Source organism: Phodopus roborovskii, unplaced genomic scaffold (genome assembly GCF_943737965.1).
Source record: "Phodopus roborovskii unplaced genomic scaffold, PHOROB, whole genome shotgun sequence".
NCBI classification, from domain to species: Eukaryota; Metazoa; Chordata; class Mammalia; order Rodentia; family Cricetidae; genus Phodopus; species Phodopus roborovskii.
In genome coordinates, this window is record NW_026125506.1 from 2323194 (window position 1) to 2343219 (window position 20026).

Here is a 20026-nt window from a genome sequence, read left to right on the forward strand (position 1 = left end):
AAAATAACAGCAGGGGCGTCTGCAAAAGTCGTCAGGAATCATGCTATTAACTACCTAAAATACCTATGAATACATACACAGTTCAAATAAAAATTCATCATCTGAGCTAACAGTGTTCTTCACGAGCCAAAGACTAACAAAAAACCCCAACAGCAGGCAGGAGAAGCCTCCTTTTGAGTTGTTGGTAGGGTTGTCTGAGAGACCCCCAAAGCATTCTAGACTCATGCTGTTACCCTTGACTGCCTTCCAGAGATAAATCCCTATTGCTGAAGACACCATGCACTTTGGACAGAACCCAGAGGACCTGAGTTGGGAGTGACCTGTACGCCTCCTTCCCAAGGACTAGCTTTCATGGTACAGAAGGTGCCAGACAAGCTCCAAATGAAGGCAGCAAGCAAACGTCCTACCCGGCTATGACGCCTGTGAAATACAACAATGACCAGCATGGCATGATCACACCAAAGGTGCAGTAGTGGCCGGTATATCTTGACTGTAACCGACAGCTCTCTAATTGGCCTTAGGGCTTGCTGAAACCAAGAGGGGAATCATGCCTAGCACCGGAAACCTAACCAATTACCTCGGGGCAAGTGAAGTCATGGATCGTGGAGGAGAAACTACAATTGTCACTTTACTAAGCCAGTATAATCCCTAATACACCCTAAACACGTGTCCTTACACCCACAGATAAAGCCTAGTTCTCACCTCTTGTCAAGAACTGTCTTTGCAACATATGGACACTGTTACAGAAAACCACAACCAATTAAAGTGCAAAGTTGGTTGGGCAGCCTAATCTCAATGGGCACATCAACCGCTCCTGAACCTAAGATTTGGGGGGGCCAACGAGAAGAAGGAGCAGGAAGATTATATGAACATAGGATCAGGGAGTTTGATGTGAGGCTGTTTCCTAGTAATGTCAGATGCTACATCCATAAAGTAGTACCAACATGACTGCCCAAACATGACCTGAACATGGAATGACACCAAGACACGCTAAAGTGGGTGATGTGTGGATGGGAGAACCCACAGGTCTCAACCCTATACAAAGAACTGTACGCAACTAAGGAATGCAGAGAGAGAGAGAGAGAGAGAGAGCCTTCCACAGGAAAGAGCATACCAGTCGGGCATCCGATATCAAATGATGAACCCTGAAAATATATATGTATGGCTAATATTATACAGACTGAGCAGGTTGTATTTATGTATTTAGGGGTACACACAACACACATACACATAAGTGTATGACAACAACTAATGACAAGGAAGTCATAACTTTGAAAGACATCAAGGAGAGGTTTTCAGGGAGAAAAGGAAAAGGAGAAATGATATCCTATAATCACAAAAATAAAATAAATAATTAAGAAGCTTTGTTTGTATTCTTAATTATCTGCAGGCTTGTGTATCTAAATTGTGCATGTGCGCTTGACAGCAGTTGCCCTAAGAGTCTGAAAAAAGCATTCATTCCCCCAGGAGCTGAAGTTACAGGTGGTTGTGGATGCTGGGAACTGAGCTCAGATGCTGTGCAAATTCTGCTGAGCCATCCCTCCCACCCGACGATTATAAAATCTTACATCCAAGATTTAAAATTTCATTGTGAGAAGCACAGCTCAGTAGGTTTTTCTTTCTTTCTTTTTTCTTGTGAAGGCTGTAGCTTACCACATTACAAGACTGGCTTCAAATCTTCAAATCTCTCAGTCCTCCTGCCTCAACCTCCAGAGCAGCCGAGCTAACTGGTGCTGAGCCAGTGTGCCCGGCTTTAGCTCCATTTTCTTTATGGCTCCACTCAGAAAACAGCAGCCAAGAGTTAAGCAAAACCATAACTGGCCACACTTATTTATAATCCAGATCCGCTAGTGTGACACCAGGGACAGACACAGTGATAAAGATTAGTTATTCTTTGTCCACGCCAAACTGTTCAAAATAACTGATGAGCTCTCTGTCACCGGTGTATCCTTACCGCTATCTGAGTCAGTGACCAGCACCAAACCAACACTTCTCAGACCCTGAGAGGGCAAGTAACCCACTTAAAGCCACACAGCCGGGAAGTGGCCAGGCCCCCCCTCCACCCCACCCCCAGATCAGCCTGCAAGCACGAATCTTCAAGATGTCGGGCAGGAGCAGAGGCCTCTTACCTGGGGCTGAGGAGAGAGCCGTTGACAGCCGACTGTCGAGAGGGGGTCCTCACGGTCTCTGTGGCTAGGGACAGGGAGCAGCTCCTCCAGGATTGCAGACTGCCCTCTGGCTGGGAGCTGACGACAGAGACATTGTCCCTAGAAGCCAAAGTTAGGACACTGATCACGGTGGTAAGCACAGCAAGGGCCATAACCAGATCGTCACTATACACAGTGAACCCGGGCCTGCAGAACATTCTACATGCAATGCCACAGACAGAGAACCGGTGCTGGCCTGTGAGTGGAGGAAGCACCGGTGTTTGGAGGGGAGGGGCCAACTTGGGTCTTCGCCAAGGCCACCAGACTAGTGCCTGATGAAGTTAGAGTGGAAAACTGCTTGCCTTTATCCCAATACCCTTGCACTCTTACACACACACACACACACACACACACACACACACACACACACACACTGGGGTGCTGAAGCCTCTCTGACTTGAGGGTCCAGCTTGCCACTGAATTTTGTTCGGAGCCATATGTTCATGGGATAGGCATGGGATAAAGGTCTCCAATCCTCCCCCACCTTTTCGGGATCACCTTGGCAAGCTGGGTCTTCTCTTTATGCTCTTTGATTGTGTAAGTAGCATCAGGGGAGGGTTACATGGCTACTGTGTGTGTGTGTGTGCGCACGCACGTGTGTGTGGGCATGCACACGCATGCATGTTTGCATGCATGCACACTAGGGCACATGGGCCCATACATGCACAATGTGTGGTATGTTTATGCGACACTAAGTCGGTCACCATGGGACAGGGGCTTGGTATTAACCCGACTGTTCTCAAGATGGCTTCCTTCTTGTGCCTATCTTAAAGGCACACAAGTGCCTATCTTAAAGGACTGTTCTGGGGCGAGAGGGAGTCAGTCACTGAAGGTGGTGGGGGACAGTGACACACAGTCACCCACGGCTCCCCTATGACTGTACAAAGTCAGGCAGGTAAACAGAGTGTGTGTCCGTGAGGCGCATGCTAGACCGCGAAGCCAGAACTTCTCAGGCATTGCGATGAGTTCTCCAGGGGGGGTGCGGACTTTTCTCCTTGAAAACCGCACACACAGAGCCAATGGCTCGTGGGGCTTACTTACTCTTCTTTTCTGCTACGGCTGCTACAGTCCACGGCTGTCTGGACACTAGAAGAGACACAAGACAAGGCTTGTCATCACTGTGCAGCCAGGGCTGGGGACCCGGTCTCCGACACTTCCACCCTTTGCCGCTGTGTTGTTAGAGGGTAGTAAGGAGTTGTCCTTGATGGACCCCTCTGCCTTCCTTGGCAAAATGTGTGTGATTGCTAACATGTAGGCATCTGCCTCTCTGCCTGTGAAGCCTGAGGTGACCCTTGTGGATTGCTCAGCATGGTTCCTGGGAAACAGGAGCAACCATTATCACTGCCCTTTAAAAACTCGCCTGGCCTAGGGATCTGGTTAAGATCACTGGCTATTCTTCTAGAGGATTCAGGTTCAATTTCCAGCACCCACATGAGAGCTCACAACCATCTGTAGAACAGTTCCAGGGGACCCAATGTTTTCTTCTTACCTCCAAAGGCACTCATGGTGAACAGACATATATGTAGACTCCACAACTCAGACAGAAAGCAAAACAAAATAAAAATCTTAAATGCAACTGGCGTCGCCGGTATTAATCATATTGTTATTGACAGCATGCCTGGAGCTTGCCTCATGTTCTTTGGAAAGCCAACAAATCAAGACACACACGGGCAGGATAGCTTCTCGGGGCTTTGTGGGAAAGTCCTAATCTAATTACACCAGTAGCTATTCTTGAGGGAGAAACACTGTTCACATATTCTGCTCACACTACCTGCCTCCATTTTATAGCTGAATCTAGTACACTCATGCTCAAGGCCACTGAACTTCCCATCCCAGCTTTGTGACAACCACAGGGCGTGCTGGCAGTCACGGTGACACAGACCCCAAGTGGGTAACAGACAAGACCCAAAGCCCCTGCATCTAAGTTGCATTAACTCTGAGTCCTCAGACAGGGCCCTCAGCCACAATGTCTGCTGGGGCTTGGGCAAGTCTGAGGAGATGCATGCAAAGCCCCTTTCTCTAAAGATCTGCCACCCTAGAGGCCTCAGATTTCTATGCAACCTTTCTCCAGTAGACTGATGCCCTTATGGACCATAAATGCATAGTGGAGTCTTGTTGATATTTATTTGGGGAGTGCTCGCACAACGAAGGTAAATAATCCCATGGTCTTCTGCCCTGGGGTCACAGGGTCTGTGATGCAGGATGCTCAGACCACAGCCCAAGAAAGCCCTGAGTGAGGTCCCTTCTCTTCCTTATAAGGGATCAAGTCTGCACACCGAAGCCACACCCTAAGCTGTTACCTCAACTCTATTGGCATGACAAGATGCCACTACCAACATGTCTTCCATATCCTTCTGCACTATGACTCACGGACCAGAAATCCACAGGCCGTACTTGATCAGTTCAATAGCAAGAGGGCATCACACTACAGCTGCTGTGAAGTATTGTTTGTATTGAGTGTGTGTGTGTGAGTGTGTGTGTGTGTGTGTGTGTGTGAGAGAGAGAGAGAGAGGGAGAAAGAGAGGGAAGAGAAGAGAGAAAGCATGTGCGTGTGAGTGTGTGTGTGTGTGTGTGTGTGCATCTCTGTGTTTTCTGAGGTCAGCCTTAATCACTCCACAGGAGCCATCAACCTTTGCATTTTGAGGCAGAGTCTCTCATTAGCCTGGAGATCACCAAGAATACTGCACGGGCATCAAACCCCAAGGAGCCTCTTGTCTCTGCCTCCCCAGAGGTCACAAGGTATCACAAGCATGTGCCACCCCCTGCGTTTTACATTTCCTAAGAAGTACAGCAAACACTCTGGGCACTGTGCTGTCTTCTAGCCACTTCCTGTCACTGCCTCTGTGCTACGCAGAGCTGAGCTGCTGCAAGCCTTCACCTTTGAACCCTATAACAGCACAGAGGCAGCAGGGTCCTCAGAACCCAGAACCAAATGTCTAATTCCAAGGACTCATTTCCCTCTCAGTGAGAGCCATGGAGGAAGTTGACACTCTCATTTTCAGTCTGGAACCTACATTTATTGGACCCACTGGACACCATCCTTTGCAGGGACAGCTCTGGAGAGTTCACCCAGCCTGATAACCGCACACATGGGTGCTGATTCTTATCCAGTCTTGATCCACGGAGACTGCAGTGGAGACTCGGCATCCAGAACCACTGCCTCTGGGAGGCCTCAGCATCCAGAACCATTACCTCTGGGAGGACTCAGTATCCAGAACCACTACTTCATGGGAGGACTCAGTATCCAGAACCACTGCCTCTGGGAGGACTCATCATCCAGAACCACTACTTCATGGGAGGCCTCAGCATCCAGAACCACTACCTCTAGGAGGACTCTTTCTTATAGAGACATGGCTACATTCTGCTGTCAGATTTCACTGCCCTCTCTACTGGTCCACACTGGCTGTGTGATGACTTTAGACCTGCTCTGTAGGAGCAGAACCCCCTGAGTGTGTGAGTCCCCTCCACATGCTTCCTGCCTGTGTGGCTTCCCAGTGGGCTCAGCTGCTGAGGCATCAGCTGACTAAGGCAGAGTAGCCATGACGTTTATTCCCCGATTTTCTTTCTGCTGTAGGACACCGGGCAGGACACTGCCGCAGCCTCCTCTATGTGGCCATCCCCCTCTTTGGCATTTGCACCTTCTCTTGCCCTGGTGACCCAGTGGTAGTTATTGGTGCTGGTTCTTGACCGCTCCCAGATGCCTCTCACTGTGGCTCCAACTCCACAAACACAGCTTTGTGAACAGCACCTCCATTTGGAGATGGCCCTCACACTCCAGCAGACTCTCTGCTGGTCTCCAGCTGAGCAGGGAGATCTGGCTTTCCTATGCTTCATGACTGCACCATGTAGCCTACCATTGTTTGTCCGGGGAAGGTAATGTATCTGAGTCCATCTCACAAGAAACAAAACTGTGGCCACCATTACGGCAGCCACCCACCTCCTTGCCCGTGGCCCACCCAAGCCAGTGCTAGGAGCAGGCCATGTTCAAGTTAGTCATCCTTCCTCTATGAAGGGCAAGTGGAGGCGGGAGACCATAGGAGCTGTCCGTGGTGCTGATCTGGTTGGCGGAACAGACGAGGCTCAAACCCCTGCCCTTGACTGGTGTGGGCAGCTCTTTGTGGTCAGTGTTGTTTTCCAAACTGAGCTTGTGCCAGGAATTTTTAAGCAGGAGTTGGTGAGGATGAAGGTAATTGATTAAGTGTCTTCAAATGTCTTCCTTCGGGACACTTTTGCCAGACAGCCACAGTCTAAATGCAAATACAGCCCGGGAAGCAATGCCTGAATTCATCGGCTCTGTGTCAGTGGCTGACATGAGCTCACACCATCATGGCAGCCCGGAAGAGAGCAGAGACCTTGATGTGAGATGAAGAACACACGCATGGTGGCAGTAAGGCCAGCACTAAAACCAAGACATGGCTTCATCACTTAATGTGAGCATCATTTGGACACCCGTGAGGCTCAGTTTTCTTATCTGTGATTTGGAAAGGAAAATGACGGGAGCCCAGAGACTTTGCAAGGGCATCCAGTGCCCAGCAGTTACAACTGTCCTCCAGAAGGGACACATGGCATCATCATGGTCAGTTACCGCACCGTTGGAAATAGACAAGTGAATTGTGGGAATCTATCTCGTCAGCTAGGTCTTGGATGCAGCCATGCTTAGAAAGCCAGGCAACCTGCACACCATCACGTAAACACATGCTACAGGGCACGGAGACGTGTGCAGTGACTCTAGCTGAGTGTCAACCTTCTTAGATAAATGGAGCGCTCACTCCAGGTCAGGTCATGTTCAGCACTCGTGGGGGCCAGCTGTGAGGAAAGAGCTGTGGCAAGAATACTGTCCTCTCATGCGGTGGGAAACTTCACATTCTGGCCAGAGACAGGGCTCCACAGTGAGTGGTTGGCTCACTATGTGTCCACGGAACATTTCAGGTTCCATCCACATGTGTTCCCATCTCTTCCATAGCTTGACATCAAATAGGTTGTTAGAAGGTGTACAGTGTTGGAAAGTGCCCTGTGCTTCCCCGGTCCCCCCAGGACACGCTTGCTGACTCCCAGAGTGCTCATCTCGGACGGGCCCCGCAGAAACCGCACACTCTTGTGTGTGACTATGGAGTGAAGGGTAACTTTTGAGCCCCTCCACACTTCACTGCATCTCCAGGCAAGACAACAGGCAGAGCAGCTGCAGACTCTGGAGCCAGGAATGGATGGGGTCACCTGTCAGCCAACCGAGTCCTCCTTCCATGACTGATGAGCACGTTCCAAGCCTTGGGAACGAACTGAAAACATTTCCCCCATTAATCTAAGAAGGCTGATGCTGCCACAGTCTAAGCGACAATGCCAGGCCCCAGTGCAGAGCCCCATGGGCGTAAGCACTGCTGTGTGCTGCCTGTAGCTTCCACGTTCAGCGTGCAAGGTCTGCTCCATTCAGATCTGATGCCATGCGAATTGTGGAATTGTGGCTTGGCTCGAAAGATTCTCACGTGGCAGCTTGGAGAGTTAGGTTCTCTCTCTCCCCTTTCTCCTTCTCCTCTCTTTCTTCCTTCCCCACCCCAGGGGTCTGAAGCCCCCACTGAGAATTCATAAAGAACTATTCAGGACCAACCTTTCGGGCTCCTATCTGAGCCCCCTAGTCCAGATAAGCAGCTACAGCTCAGAGCTGACTATGTGGGGAATGGGCTGGCACCAGGGCAGGAACTGGGAACTTTGCTTGGTGCAGTGGACCTATAATAGGTGCAACCCATCTTCTTTTTGTTTTGTCTTTACTAGTCAATGATGTCCCTGCTGGGTTGTCCTGGTTATTTTATTGTCAACTCGACACAAATTAGAGTCAACTGGAAAGAGGAACCTTGATTGGAAAAAAAAATTACCTCTATCAGAGTGGTCTATGGGGTATTTTCTTTATTAATGATGGGTGTGGGAGGGTCAACCCCAATGTGGATGGTGCCATCCCCAGATAGGTGGTCATGGATGTCAGAAGAAATGAGCAAGCCTTGAGAAGCAAGCCAGTAAACAGCATTCTTCCATGGCATCTTCTTTAGTACCTGTCTTGAGTCCCTGCCCTGACTTCCTCCATGGGCTGAAATGAACCATCTCCTCACCAAATTTATTCTGGTCATGGTGATGGCCAGCAATTAAAACCCTAACCGAGACAGAGGCTAACAGCAGATCTGGGCACTGTTGACCCTTTGGAATGAGCCACATCTTCAGGCTGCTTACCACAAGCCTATGTATGCTACAGGCTCCACCATAGTGGCTGCGCCAGGGCAGAGTCAGTGCAGAAATGGGGTCAGTGCTGGCAGGACAGACACACCGGAGTGACAGGGACAGCATGGGAACAGGCTACCACGCCTTCCTGCCACGACGGACCGTAGCCCCTGAGCGCTCACTCATCGAGATAAGCCTACTTAAGTAGCCTGGCTCAGGAGCGGCATTGTGAGCGCAGGCCCCGACTGGACAAGCTGCTTCTCTGGGACACCTCACCGTCTCTCTCCATCTGCCTCAAGCCAGGCGGTTCACAGGTGACAGGACAGCAACGCCTCTCTTCTCCTCTCAGTCTGAACAAACCAGCTACGCCTTCAACCCTGGGGCATTTTGTGGAGCCCCAGAAGACACAGCCTGCGACCTCTGGGGACTACAGAGCTCTGTGGAGCACAGCCCCACCTCTGACCCAGACGCCCACGCTTACCTTTCTGTGTCACTATCACTAGACGCCACCTCTTCCAAGGCTGCCTGCAGGTCTGCGATGCGCCGGATGGATGTCTCCAGGTCTGTCTGCAGTGTCTGCCTCACAGCTGACAGCTCCTCTATGTACTTCTCCTGCGACAAAAACCACAGAAACGCATGGGCCTTGAGTGAGAGCCCCACCCCTCTCCAGAGTTCCTGGGCTGAAGGGACACCCTGAGCAAAGACTACACCTCATTAGCAAATCCTTCCAGGCTCTCACTGCAGATGGGGGAAATGTAAAGCTCTGGGGGGGGGGGGTCCCAGGCAAGTACAACATGTTACACAGAGGAGGAGACAGACTCTAGGGGACCCTCCTGGAATGTCCCAGGCGTACAAAGCTGGGTCATCCACGCAGGGCACTGCTCCTCATGTATGTACGAGCCCAGAGCCATGGTTGGATTTATGTCACCACCTTACTCAGAGCTCAGCCATCTTAAATGGATCAGTAACCGGGCCAGAGGTTCCTGGGAAAGCTCAGCATGAGAGATGGACTTGGCATAAAAAGTTTGTATTGGGGCAGCACAGACCAGGGCTCTGCCGCCTGGCCTTCCATCTCTCTGCTCTCAGCGGTATCCAGGTCATGCCTGGCCATGTGCTCCAACACTCCCCACTGTGATGGTTATGGGATGGGCCAAGCCTCTGAAACTGTAAGTGCTTTCTTTTATAAGAGTTGCCATGGCCATGTTCAGAGCAAAAGAAAATAACTAATAGACTAGACAAAGTGGGATTCCCTGGTGGGACCCCCTGTAGAGTGACAATTCCCAGCAGGCACAGAACTAGTCAGCTGATCACACACCCCCACCCCACCGCACTGTGTGAGAGCCTGGCAGGTGAGTCATCATCTTCACCCCACCTCAGAGCTGAGCAGCTCAGCCTTTCCAGATCTAGGACTCAGCACAGGTGCCAGAATAATACTCCCCGGTGCTGCTGTGACTCAGTTTTGTCCTGACTCTTTGGAAAAATCTCTGATGTTCACGGAGCATCTATTTCTCAGCTTATCCTTTAACACGGAGCTTGTTGACTGAAGGTGAGATGGCCCCTGGGGACTTTAGGTTAAGTCTGGAGAGAGAGAGAGTTGGCTGCCATGCCTTGGAGTACACTGTGACACATAGCAGGTCAGATGTCCTTATATCCCACAATGCACCAGACTCCCCAAGTTAGAGGCACATCTAGCTGCACCTGGAATCTCTCTTCTGGGAACTAATTCCGTGGGGGATGGATCAGAAGGCAAAGCAGGGCCTTGAACACAAGCTTGCCCATCCTTTATCTGCCTAAGCTTGAGAATCTGGGGAAGTCTGCTGACCATGGAAACCAAGACATATGTTCCAGCACTGCAGAGCCCAGCAAAGGAATTAAAAAACAAGCCCCCCTCACCCCTGTCGGAACTTAGATAACGACACAGAGGGAGAAGGGGCCAGTTAGAGACAGTTGACTCAGGCTGGGGTCCCTCAGCCTCCCAGTGCCCTCTGGGGACAGATACCTGGCTGGCAGGATGCTAAAATGTGATCACACTGGGGCTTGACTAGACTGTCCCTCAAGAGCGTAGCTGTGTTCTGAAGTCTGTATGAGCTCAGCATCCTCAATTGTTAGCACAGGGCACGGGGAAGCTCAGGGATGAAACACAAGTACACAAGTAAGGTATAAGCCCATTCATGTAGTTACATATATGCATGGCAGAAACACCCACAGGAAACCACCCGATGGCCAGACAGACCTATAGCTGTGAAGCAGGACAAGGAACTGACAGAAATGGCTTCTGCATGCACACGCATGTGCTACAGACTCCCCCACTGTCCAATCATACATGTGCACATTCAATGGACGTTTATTGAGCACCTATTGTGTGCCAGCCTGTCACAGAACACGATCCATCTGTACTGCTGACACCTGGCACATGGCAGGCGGACACACACACACACACACACACACACACACACACACACACGTAGGGTAGAGATCGTCCATGTTACATGCGACTGTAGGTAACAAAGGACAGGGTGTGATGCATCACAGATCACGTTTACCCAGACAAAGACAACACTGGGCAGTCTGTGCTTCTGGCCCAGCATCACTGGAAGGAATCGGGGGCCCGTTAGACTTCCAGATTGCTGCTTTCCCAGGGGTACTCCAAGCACAGCCGCTACGTGGGAAGCAGTTCAGAAGATAATTAACGCCAGCAATTAAGATCGCCTCTGCTCATGACATTCAATTAGAGGCTAATGCCAATATACCAGTGCCATTGTGTGTTGCTTGTTGCTTTACCCAGAGCACTCTGCTCTCCAGAGACCTCTCCTGCCTAAGATGAGCCCCTCAGGCTCCTTGCCCCTGAGGCAGCCTCTCAAGGTTCAGTTAACTTGCGCCACGGTTTGCCTGAAAGGACAGATCTCCCAACACCCCTGAAATTCATCCATCTCTGTTTTCTAACACAGTAAGGACAGACAGAAGCTTCTTGCTCAGTAGGACATGGGTGTTAAGGTGCACAGGTTGATGCACAAGTGGCTTGCTTAGTAAACACAAGCACACAGCCAGTCAGTGGTGGCTGGCACATGCCTTTTATCCCAGCACTCGGGAGGCAGAGGCAGGTGGATCTCTGTGAGTTCACGACCAGCCTGGTCTTACAAGAGATAGTTCCAGGATAGGCTTCAAAGCTACAGAGAAACCCTGTCTCGAAAAAACCAAAATAAATAAACAACTGTATAAATAAATACATGGGCACACCTATCAACATCTGTGTAATCAGCAATTGGCAAGTCTTTCTGACTTCAACTCTGAGACCTGGGCTGACTTTAAACTTTTCATCCTCCTGCCTCAGCCCCTTTGGTACCTGGGATTTACAGGCCTCAACTATCACACCCAGATCCTTCTCCAAAGTAAAATCCAAAGAGGGTCTCAAAACACCCTGAGACATGCTGAAAACTCTGAGGGTTTTTATACACATCACACGTGCTTGTTATATACCTGAGCACATGGTGGCTACCACTGCGTTAGCTCATGAAGGAGCAAGCTGACCCATGGCTCTTACTCTGACTGGTGGTCTGCCGAATGGCTGAAATATCTAATCTTGCTTAATATTAATAAGGTTCCTTAGATCCAAGCACCGTGGAAACAGAACATAATTGGAGAATGTTACAGTAAATTACTGGCTGTGGCCATTCTCCTTGGCATGAGCTATCAAAACACGCTTATGTTTCCTTTTTATGCTTTTCCAGATTCTCTACAGAGGCTATGAATTCCGTGTATTATGAGAAACTTGGAAAATAGGCCTCATTTCTCTGGCCCACTGCAATTGAGCCCCCCTCTACCTGCTCAAGAGTAAGAAAGAGCCAGCTATCAGCAGGAAAAGGAACCTGGGAACACGCAGCCGCTCCTGCACGAGGTCATTCCCTTAGCCGTCCAGAAAACTCACTGTTTCATTCTATTTTTATGGTGCAGTAATAGACACAGAGAGACTCATCAAAGACCTCATTTTAGTTCATTTCTGTCGCTATAATAGAACACCCAAGACCGGATAATTTATATGGAGAAGATGTTTATTTTGGCCCGTGGTTCTGCAAGTCCAAGGGCATGGCACTGACATGGCTCCTGCCAAAGGCCCCAAGCACCTGACAGAAAATTGGAAAAGCAGAAAGGGACTGAGACGCTTCCAGTGAGGACAGACTCCCTTCTTGACAGACACTCTGGAGGCAACCACCGTGATCCCCTGAGAGAAGAACTCAGGTGTATGTGGGGGGTGTAAAATCTCAACCATCCCATAGATCCACCTCCCACGGATCTTACCACCTTTCAGCACTATTAACTGGATTCCTTGGAGACCAAACTCCAGTTGTTCTTTGCTGGGAACAATCAAACTCAAACCTTAGCAGATCCCAAAGACACACAGCGAGAAAGAGGCAGGGATCGGGGTGTGGAGGCGCATGCCTTTGATCCTAGCAGACAGACCTCTGTAAATTCGATGCTAGCCTGTCCTGCATAGGGATCTCCAGGACAGCCAGGGCTACGCACAGAGAAGTCCCTGTCTCAAGAACAACTACAACAAGAAGAAAGGGGAGGAGAGGAACAGGAACACATGCAGACATGATTACAGGGGCATGAAATACCTAACTGCTCCTCATCATCCAGGCCGGGCTTGTCTGATGGGTCGGTCACTGCACACACTTTAGCAACCAGGGACCAACTCTTCTCTTCACTGCCCAGCTGAGTGCCCCCCTGACCCCTGACTGGCCTGTGCTTCATCTGTCAGCGGCAACCAGAACACCGGCCCTTATCATGCCTTAAGTGATGGCAATCTTCCCAGAACTGCCCCCTGGGTCCTCAAAGAACACAGTGAGACATATGGTGCCTGCTAGGCTTTCAGTGTGAAGTGTCACTCCTGTGCTGAGGGCTTGGTCTTTGGCTGGGGGGAAATGTATTGAGAAGCTCTAGAAACTTTAGGAGACAGGCTAACTAGAGGAAGTTGTTTGCTCTGTGTGTGTGTGTGTGTGTGTGTGTGTGTCCCCGCAGAGCTCTCCCCCTGTCCATTTCCTGCCTCTCTTTCCGATTCCTGATTGCCAGGAGGTAAGAACCCTTTCCACTCTGACACTCTGCCCACCACAGGGCTCAGGGCTCATCCTGGACACTCTACAGGGCCTAACAACAATAAGAACTGATTTAAACCCAAGCCTGAATATGCTACAGGAGAGGGTTTCCTCAGACAGCCCAAAATCCAGGCCCCTGGAGAGAACAAACATAGGTTAGGACTGGGGAAGACACCCAAAAAAGACTTCCTTTTTCATTGGGCAACAAAGTAGTGTATGCCCATTAGGTTTTTGTTTTTGTTTTGTTTTTGTCAACTTGACACAAACTTGGTCACCTCGGTTGAAGAATTAATTACCTGCATCAGACTGGCATGTTGGGGGGCATCATCCAGCATGGGCAGGGCCACCCCTGGGCAGGTAGTTGCTGGCTGTAACAGCCGAGCAAGCCAGGCAGCTGCACTCAAGTTTTCTGCCTTGAGTCCTGCCCTGACTTCCCCCATTGATGAACTATGACTTGAAAATGTAAGTCAAATAAACTCTTTCCTCCTTCTCCTTCTCTTAGCCATGACATTTTTCACAGCAGGAGAAAACAGAGGGGGACAAAGTTGGTACCAAGATTGTGTGGCATTGCTGTGACAGAGGTGGTGGTGGCCGTGTTGCTGTGGGAGCATTGTAGAGTCATTTGGGACTTTAACCATTGAGAGCCTATGGCTTAATGAACTGTTCCGTGGGCTCTCAGGGACAAGAGTATCAAGAGACACGGAGGCTGGCTCGTGAAGCCTGACAGAGAAGTTCCGACCCCATCACGACTGTCAAATGTCCAAGCAGTGTTTTCAATTAAGAATCTGTAGTTTCTGGTTATCTGGGGCTGAAGAGTCAGCTGCCACTAACCATGGACCAGCACCACTGAAAGGGAAAGCTTTGCTTTATTGGGACAACTGATGCTGGTCAGCTGGGCCCAAGAAATCAGAGAAATCTTCTGGAAGATGTTTACTCAGAGCTGGTGGTCCAGGTCGGGGAGAAGGAGGGCAAAACTGTATCCCAAGCTGGCAGCTGAACTCAGTAATGTGTAGGAATCTTCCACGTGTGGTAATGATTTTGGAAACATGGAAGCTTCAAGGTTGAAGGGGTCATAAGAGAAGCCGAGGCTTGGTACCGCGTGGCAGGGCCAGAGTCCTCGAGGAGACCATGAGAGACCACTGGTGAAGGGGCAGCCAGTTGGACTGGAAACTCCTGGATGTTCGAGATACCAGGCTATGGTGGGACCACCCAGGATAGAGGCAGGTATGGAGCGGAGCTGACCTGAGCCCATGAAATAAGCTGTGGATGGCATGGCTGGAGAGGCGGGGTTACCGAGGCGCCCTGAACCCAGATCACGAGTGAGTTATTTATACTGTTGAAGTTTGTTTTTTTTTTTTTTTTTTTTTTTTTTTTTTTTTTTTGATCCTGCCCATAAGTGGGCCCTGGTTTTTTCCCCCTTCTTATAATAAGGGAGTATGTAAGTTGTTTTATTTTTACTTTACATTTTTTTCCCCTGGGGCTTACAATTAAGAGATTTTACATTTCTAAAGAGATCTTGGACTTTAAAAGTGTTGGGATTTTTAAAAAAGACCATGGCACTTTAAAAGTTATAGTATGTTCTATGTTGTGATATCGACTGGAGCTCTTGGAAACAAATAAGACAGAAAAGATTATGGTTTGGTAGCGGTGTATTTGTGTGTCAAGTTGAGAAGGGGCCAATCGTACTGGTTAGCTTTTGTCAACTTGACACAAACCCATGGAGAGCAAGCGAGAAAGACACATTTCTCCTTGGCCTGTGCATCAATTCATGCCTTGAGTTTCTGTCCTCACCTCCTTCAGTGATGGATTACGTTTGGAATGTGCAAGACAAAGAAACCTCCTCCTCCTCAAGCTGCTTTGTTCACAGTGTTTCCCACAGCAACAGAAAATGGACTAGAGTGGATCAGGGTGGATCAGGATGAACCAGGACGGAATGTTCCTATTTAACAAAAATCCGTGTATGATGAAGTCCATCTTTACTCTAAAAACAGTGCTAACAATGGTGGAGGGGGAAGCCATGTCATAATCAATTCATATCAATTTATTACAAGTTTTAGCTTCCTGCATAAGATTGATGGGCTTTTCAGGAGCTTTTTAAAGAGGATAATTAAGATAGAAACCGTGAATAACAATAAATAATCTGTCTTTTCCTCCCGTTGTTTGTTACAATGTCTGAATGACAAGAGCTGGGTATGGCTCCATCTGCAAAGCACTTGCAGAGCCAAGCCTGATGACTTTGCTCAATCCCCAGAAGCCATGTAAGAAGCCAGTGCAGATTATGAGCGCTGGTAATCCCTGCGCTCCTAGGAGAAGGAGGGAGGTAGAGACAGGCGAAGCCCAGCAAGTTCGCAAGCCAGCTAGCCTGGCGTATGTCTCAAAACAAAGGCCAGGACGCACACCCCAAGTTGTCCCCTGACTTTCCACACATGTGCAAGGCCTGCGCACCCATGAACTCACACTCACACACACAGACACGGGAAGTCCCCATTAATGACACCTAACATATCATCCTTTGGCTTCGAGGCGATGAAAACCAACGCACATTCAGCACGAACTGTGCTCTGGGTTTTGAACCTGGATCCTTTCCTGAGCTAGTGGCGCTCAGTGCCAGCCTTCCTTGCAGTGCCGGGCAGCACTGGCCACAGCTCCTCGTTAGCCTTACAATCAGGAAGGGGGACTGTGGTGGACGGAGTGGACCACGTGAAGCCAGCCTCTCTGTGGGAACCATGGCAGAGGGTACCTGTCTTTCACCTTCAGTTCCTGGTGACAGTGGCAGCTCTTGTTCTTTGCCAAAAGCGTCTTGCAAGGGAAGAAAAATGAAGGCATGTCAAGAGGCACCAACCTCACACACCTCACACACAGCACGGTTCTTTCTGGCAAGGACGTGGGAACACCAGAGCCACAGGTGCGTCAGAAAGCACATTACGTGAGGGGCTCAGTACTCACACCGAGGAAGTCTGATGAATCAGGGAAATAGAAACCGTGTCGTTCCGTCCCTGGAATCTAATACAGGGGACTGAATAAACGAATTGAACAGGGCGATCAGTTTCCCTCATGGTGGGAAAGTTGAAGCCTGAAGTTGAGGCCAGTTTAGTCCAGATGTTACTTTCCCATGGTCAAAGCCCTTTGCAGATGTGGCAAGGGTCTCCAGGTGGGATCATTAGTCAAATTGACCCCAGGATTGCTGGAGAAAGTGAGAGAGAGGGTCTACAGGGGACAATTGTCACCACAATGGGGGGCAGCAAGGTTGGGGTGACACAGACCAGAGCTAAGAGTGGCTAATGAACCTTAAAGCCAGTGAGGCAGGATGCAGGACTCGGGAAGGCAAAGTCTGGACATGGGGCCTTCCAGGAGAGGCGAGGCTCCAAGAGTGCCCCTTGTTGGAAGCTGTCTTTGGGAGCAGGAGGACCCTAAGAAGATCTGCAATAAAAAGATGTGACAGTTTCCAAGAGTGCCCCAGGGCAGAGCCCCCTTCTCATGTCCACTGCTCTCGGCTGCTTCCTGCTAGGCAACAGCCGAGCTGGGGAAATTGGGAAGGGGTCTGATGGCAACAGATAGCTAAGAGTTCCATGGTCAGAGCACCCTGGCTTCATTATTCAAAACACAAGTGATGCTTCCAGCTTATAAATACCCACCACACCATCTGCCCAGACCTTTCATCTGTAAATTTTGAGGGAAAGCTTGTAAGATTTCCAAAATTATGGCTTTCCGGTGCTGGGCGACCCAGTGAAAAATTACAAATCTGTATTGTGTATCAGTTATTTATTGCTGTGTAACAAATTACTTCAGCACCCAATGCTGGGGAGCAGTAAATATTTATTATCTCGTGTGCTTTTTATAGTGTGAAGGGTTCAAGCTTGGCTTAGCTGGGTGGTTCTGGCTCAGTGTCTTTGTAGGGCCAAGAACGGTTCCCCGGGTGCTACATTATGAAAAGAAAGAAAGAAAGAAAGAAAGAAAGAAAGAAAGAAAGAAAGAAAGAAAGAAAGAAAGAACCTGGTAGTTGTGACAAGGATCTAAGGGTGGGGAAATTGTTCACATGATCTTTAAGTGCCATCAAAAAAGTCCTCGTAGGAAGCAGGCAGGCAAGAGGGCCTGTGGGGAATGGTCATGGCCTCAGATATGGAAACCAAGGCTGGAATGATGCAGACAATTGCTAAGAACAGTGGATGCCTCTGGGAACCAGAAGAGAAAGTAACGAGACCATAGCATGAGCCCAGAAACCAGGGCCCTGATTTTAATCCCTTCGTGTTGGATTTGGGCTTCTGGCCTCTGTTTCTATACAAGACGCAGGCTGCACTGTTTAATGCCACCACGTGGGCATATTGCAGCAGCAGCAGCAGGAGTCTCAAGGGGTCACTTAATGTTATTATCATGATGTCAGCCAGGGCAGGGCCTGTCTGACATCAGGTGTGACTGCACCCAGGGACCTCTGTTCAAGGATACTCACTGATGTGGGTTGTGGCTGCAGGTGATATCTGGTGATAGCAGTTCAGTGCTCTCTACCTTGGGGTTGGGTAGAACCTCACCAAGATGCTGGAGCAACCTTCATCAAAGAAATGCCCCCTGACGTAAACATACTGGAGATAATAAGGCAGAAACAGAATCCTCTATAGCCTAGCCTGTGTGGGGCATGTCACTTCTGTAGGCACAAGCTATGGTTCACTCAGGCCAGACAGGGGAGCCACACAGAGGTTCCTCAGAGCCTGTTGGAGGCTAGCCACCAGAGGGACACCAGATCTTCACAGTCAGAAAGCTCACTTATAAAGGAAACCTTGTGTCCATTGTGACCTTGAGCCTAGAATGGCTAACTGCTGAAAAATGTCCCTGTAAGTCCAGAGTCCTAATACCTCAGGATGCAGATGGGTATGGCCATCTTGTCCTTAACAGGGGCCTCCACACAGAAACGAACTCATAATCTGGGTCCCAACCCCACAAAACGGGCAAGTCTCCTGCCATCCTAAGATGGCAAACGCAGGCCCAGAGACACACGGAGGGGACAGAAAATGCACCAGGCAGAAGGGACAATGTTGTCCCTTGGAGGGACAATATCTGCTATCCAGTGCCTGGCAAAGTACCACCCCTGTCATACCAGCACTGAGACAAGGGGATGACTGATACTTTGAAACCAGCGTGGGACACATGCAAGATTGTGTCAGAGCAACAGTATCCAAATTTTTCCCAACCACCCAGAAGCAGGCGTGGCTTCCACAGGGACCTGCAACACCTTAGCGGTTCAACTCCTGGCCTCTGGGGCTGGGATTTGGCTCCCAGTGCTATTTTACTGGAGTTGGCACCTGTGTGCTGTTTTAAGCCCCCCTGTGCGGATGCCATGTTATGGCTCCAGCAAACTCAGAACCATAGACACTTTGTGTGTCCTTTGGAAAGCAAAGAAAGCAAAGGGACTAAGCAATGGCTCAGCGTGTAAAGTACCTGCCACAGGAGCTTGAGGATCTGAGTATGAATCCCCTGTAAGAGGCCTGTTCTGTAGTCCCAGCACTAGGAAGGCAGAGACAGGGTTCCTGGGGCTCCTGACAAGCCAGTCCGGCAAAGAAGGACTGCAACAGGGGAAGCGGTCAATGTCTGAGCTCCACAAGCATTCGTGCACACACACGCACGTGTACTTGCACACCCGCGTACACACGCAAGAACACACGCACGCAAATAGAAATAAAGTAGAAAGAAAGCATCTTAAAATTACCCTTACGTCTGTCACTTGGGGACACTTGCTCTTAATGGGTGTGCCATGTTTCCATGCTGTGTTCGCATGTAAACATGCATTTGTGTAGGTGTGTCTACTGGAGCAGTGCTCGAGTTCTCTTAAAGGCAACCCAGAGTTTTCTCTACCGACCTTAGAAACACCCTGGTCTCTTCCTCTGCCTTATTATCGTTAGCAAAATAAGAGGACTGGGAGCTCCAGGTGGCTGCCAGCAAGCTTTGTCTTTTCTTCTGTTTCAAGTTGATTGTTTAAAAAAGGCCCCCAGCTGTTTCCTCAAGGCCTTTACAGCTTTGTGGAAAGTTAACAGGCAGGCAGCTGAGTTGTTTAAGGGCTAGGCGATAGAGACCTAAAGTGAAGTCCTACCCACCTACCCTTGGTACGATAGCATGCTATGCCCATCTGTGCACAACTTAGATGTGCATGGAGCCCAGGTCTTTCCCCTCTCTCTAAGAGCACACCTGGCTCCCACTGTGCTGTCTTAATGGTGATGGGGCTAGAACCCTGGCCCTCTGCCTGCCAGGCAAACACTCTACCATTTCTTCCTGCATAGACTCTGTCTACTTAAAGCAAGGAGATGCCAAAGACTCTGATGGGGAACAGGGGTCACTGTTCTTGACTCATGGAGTCTCCAGGGAGCAATGGGACCCCGACAGGGACCTGTATATAGTGGTGCACACCTTTGGTCCTGCACTTGGGAGACGGAGGCAGGTGGATCTCTGTGAGTCTGCGGCCAGCCTGATCTACATAGTGAGTCCCAGGGCACTCAGAGCTGGAAGTGAGACCCCCGTCTCAAAAGTTAATTATAA

At 49.7% G+C, this 20026-nt stretch overlaps 1 protein-coding gene across 1 annotated transcript in view; it reads right to left on the reverse strand.

The window, feature by feature from the left end:
• The window catches only part of Myo18b (myosin XVIIIB), a 189161-nt gene that overhangs the window by 14215 nt on the left and 154920 nt on the right, over positions 1–20026 (reverse strand). The window contains exons 45-47 of the mRNA XM_051176362.1: positions 8893–9023; positions 3249–3293; positions 2130–2267 (exon numbers count right to left, since the gene is read on the reverse strand). Coding sequence (XP_051032319.1) covers positions 2130–2267; positions 3249–3293; positions 8893–9023 — 314 coding nt within the window. The remainder of the gene's footprint in view (positions 1–2129; positions 2268–3248; positions 3294–8892; positions 9024–20026) is intronic.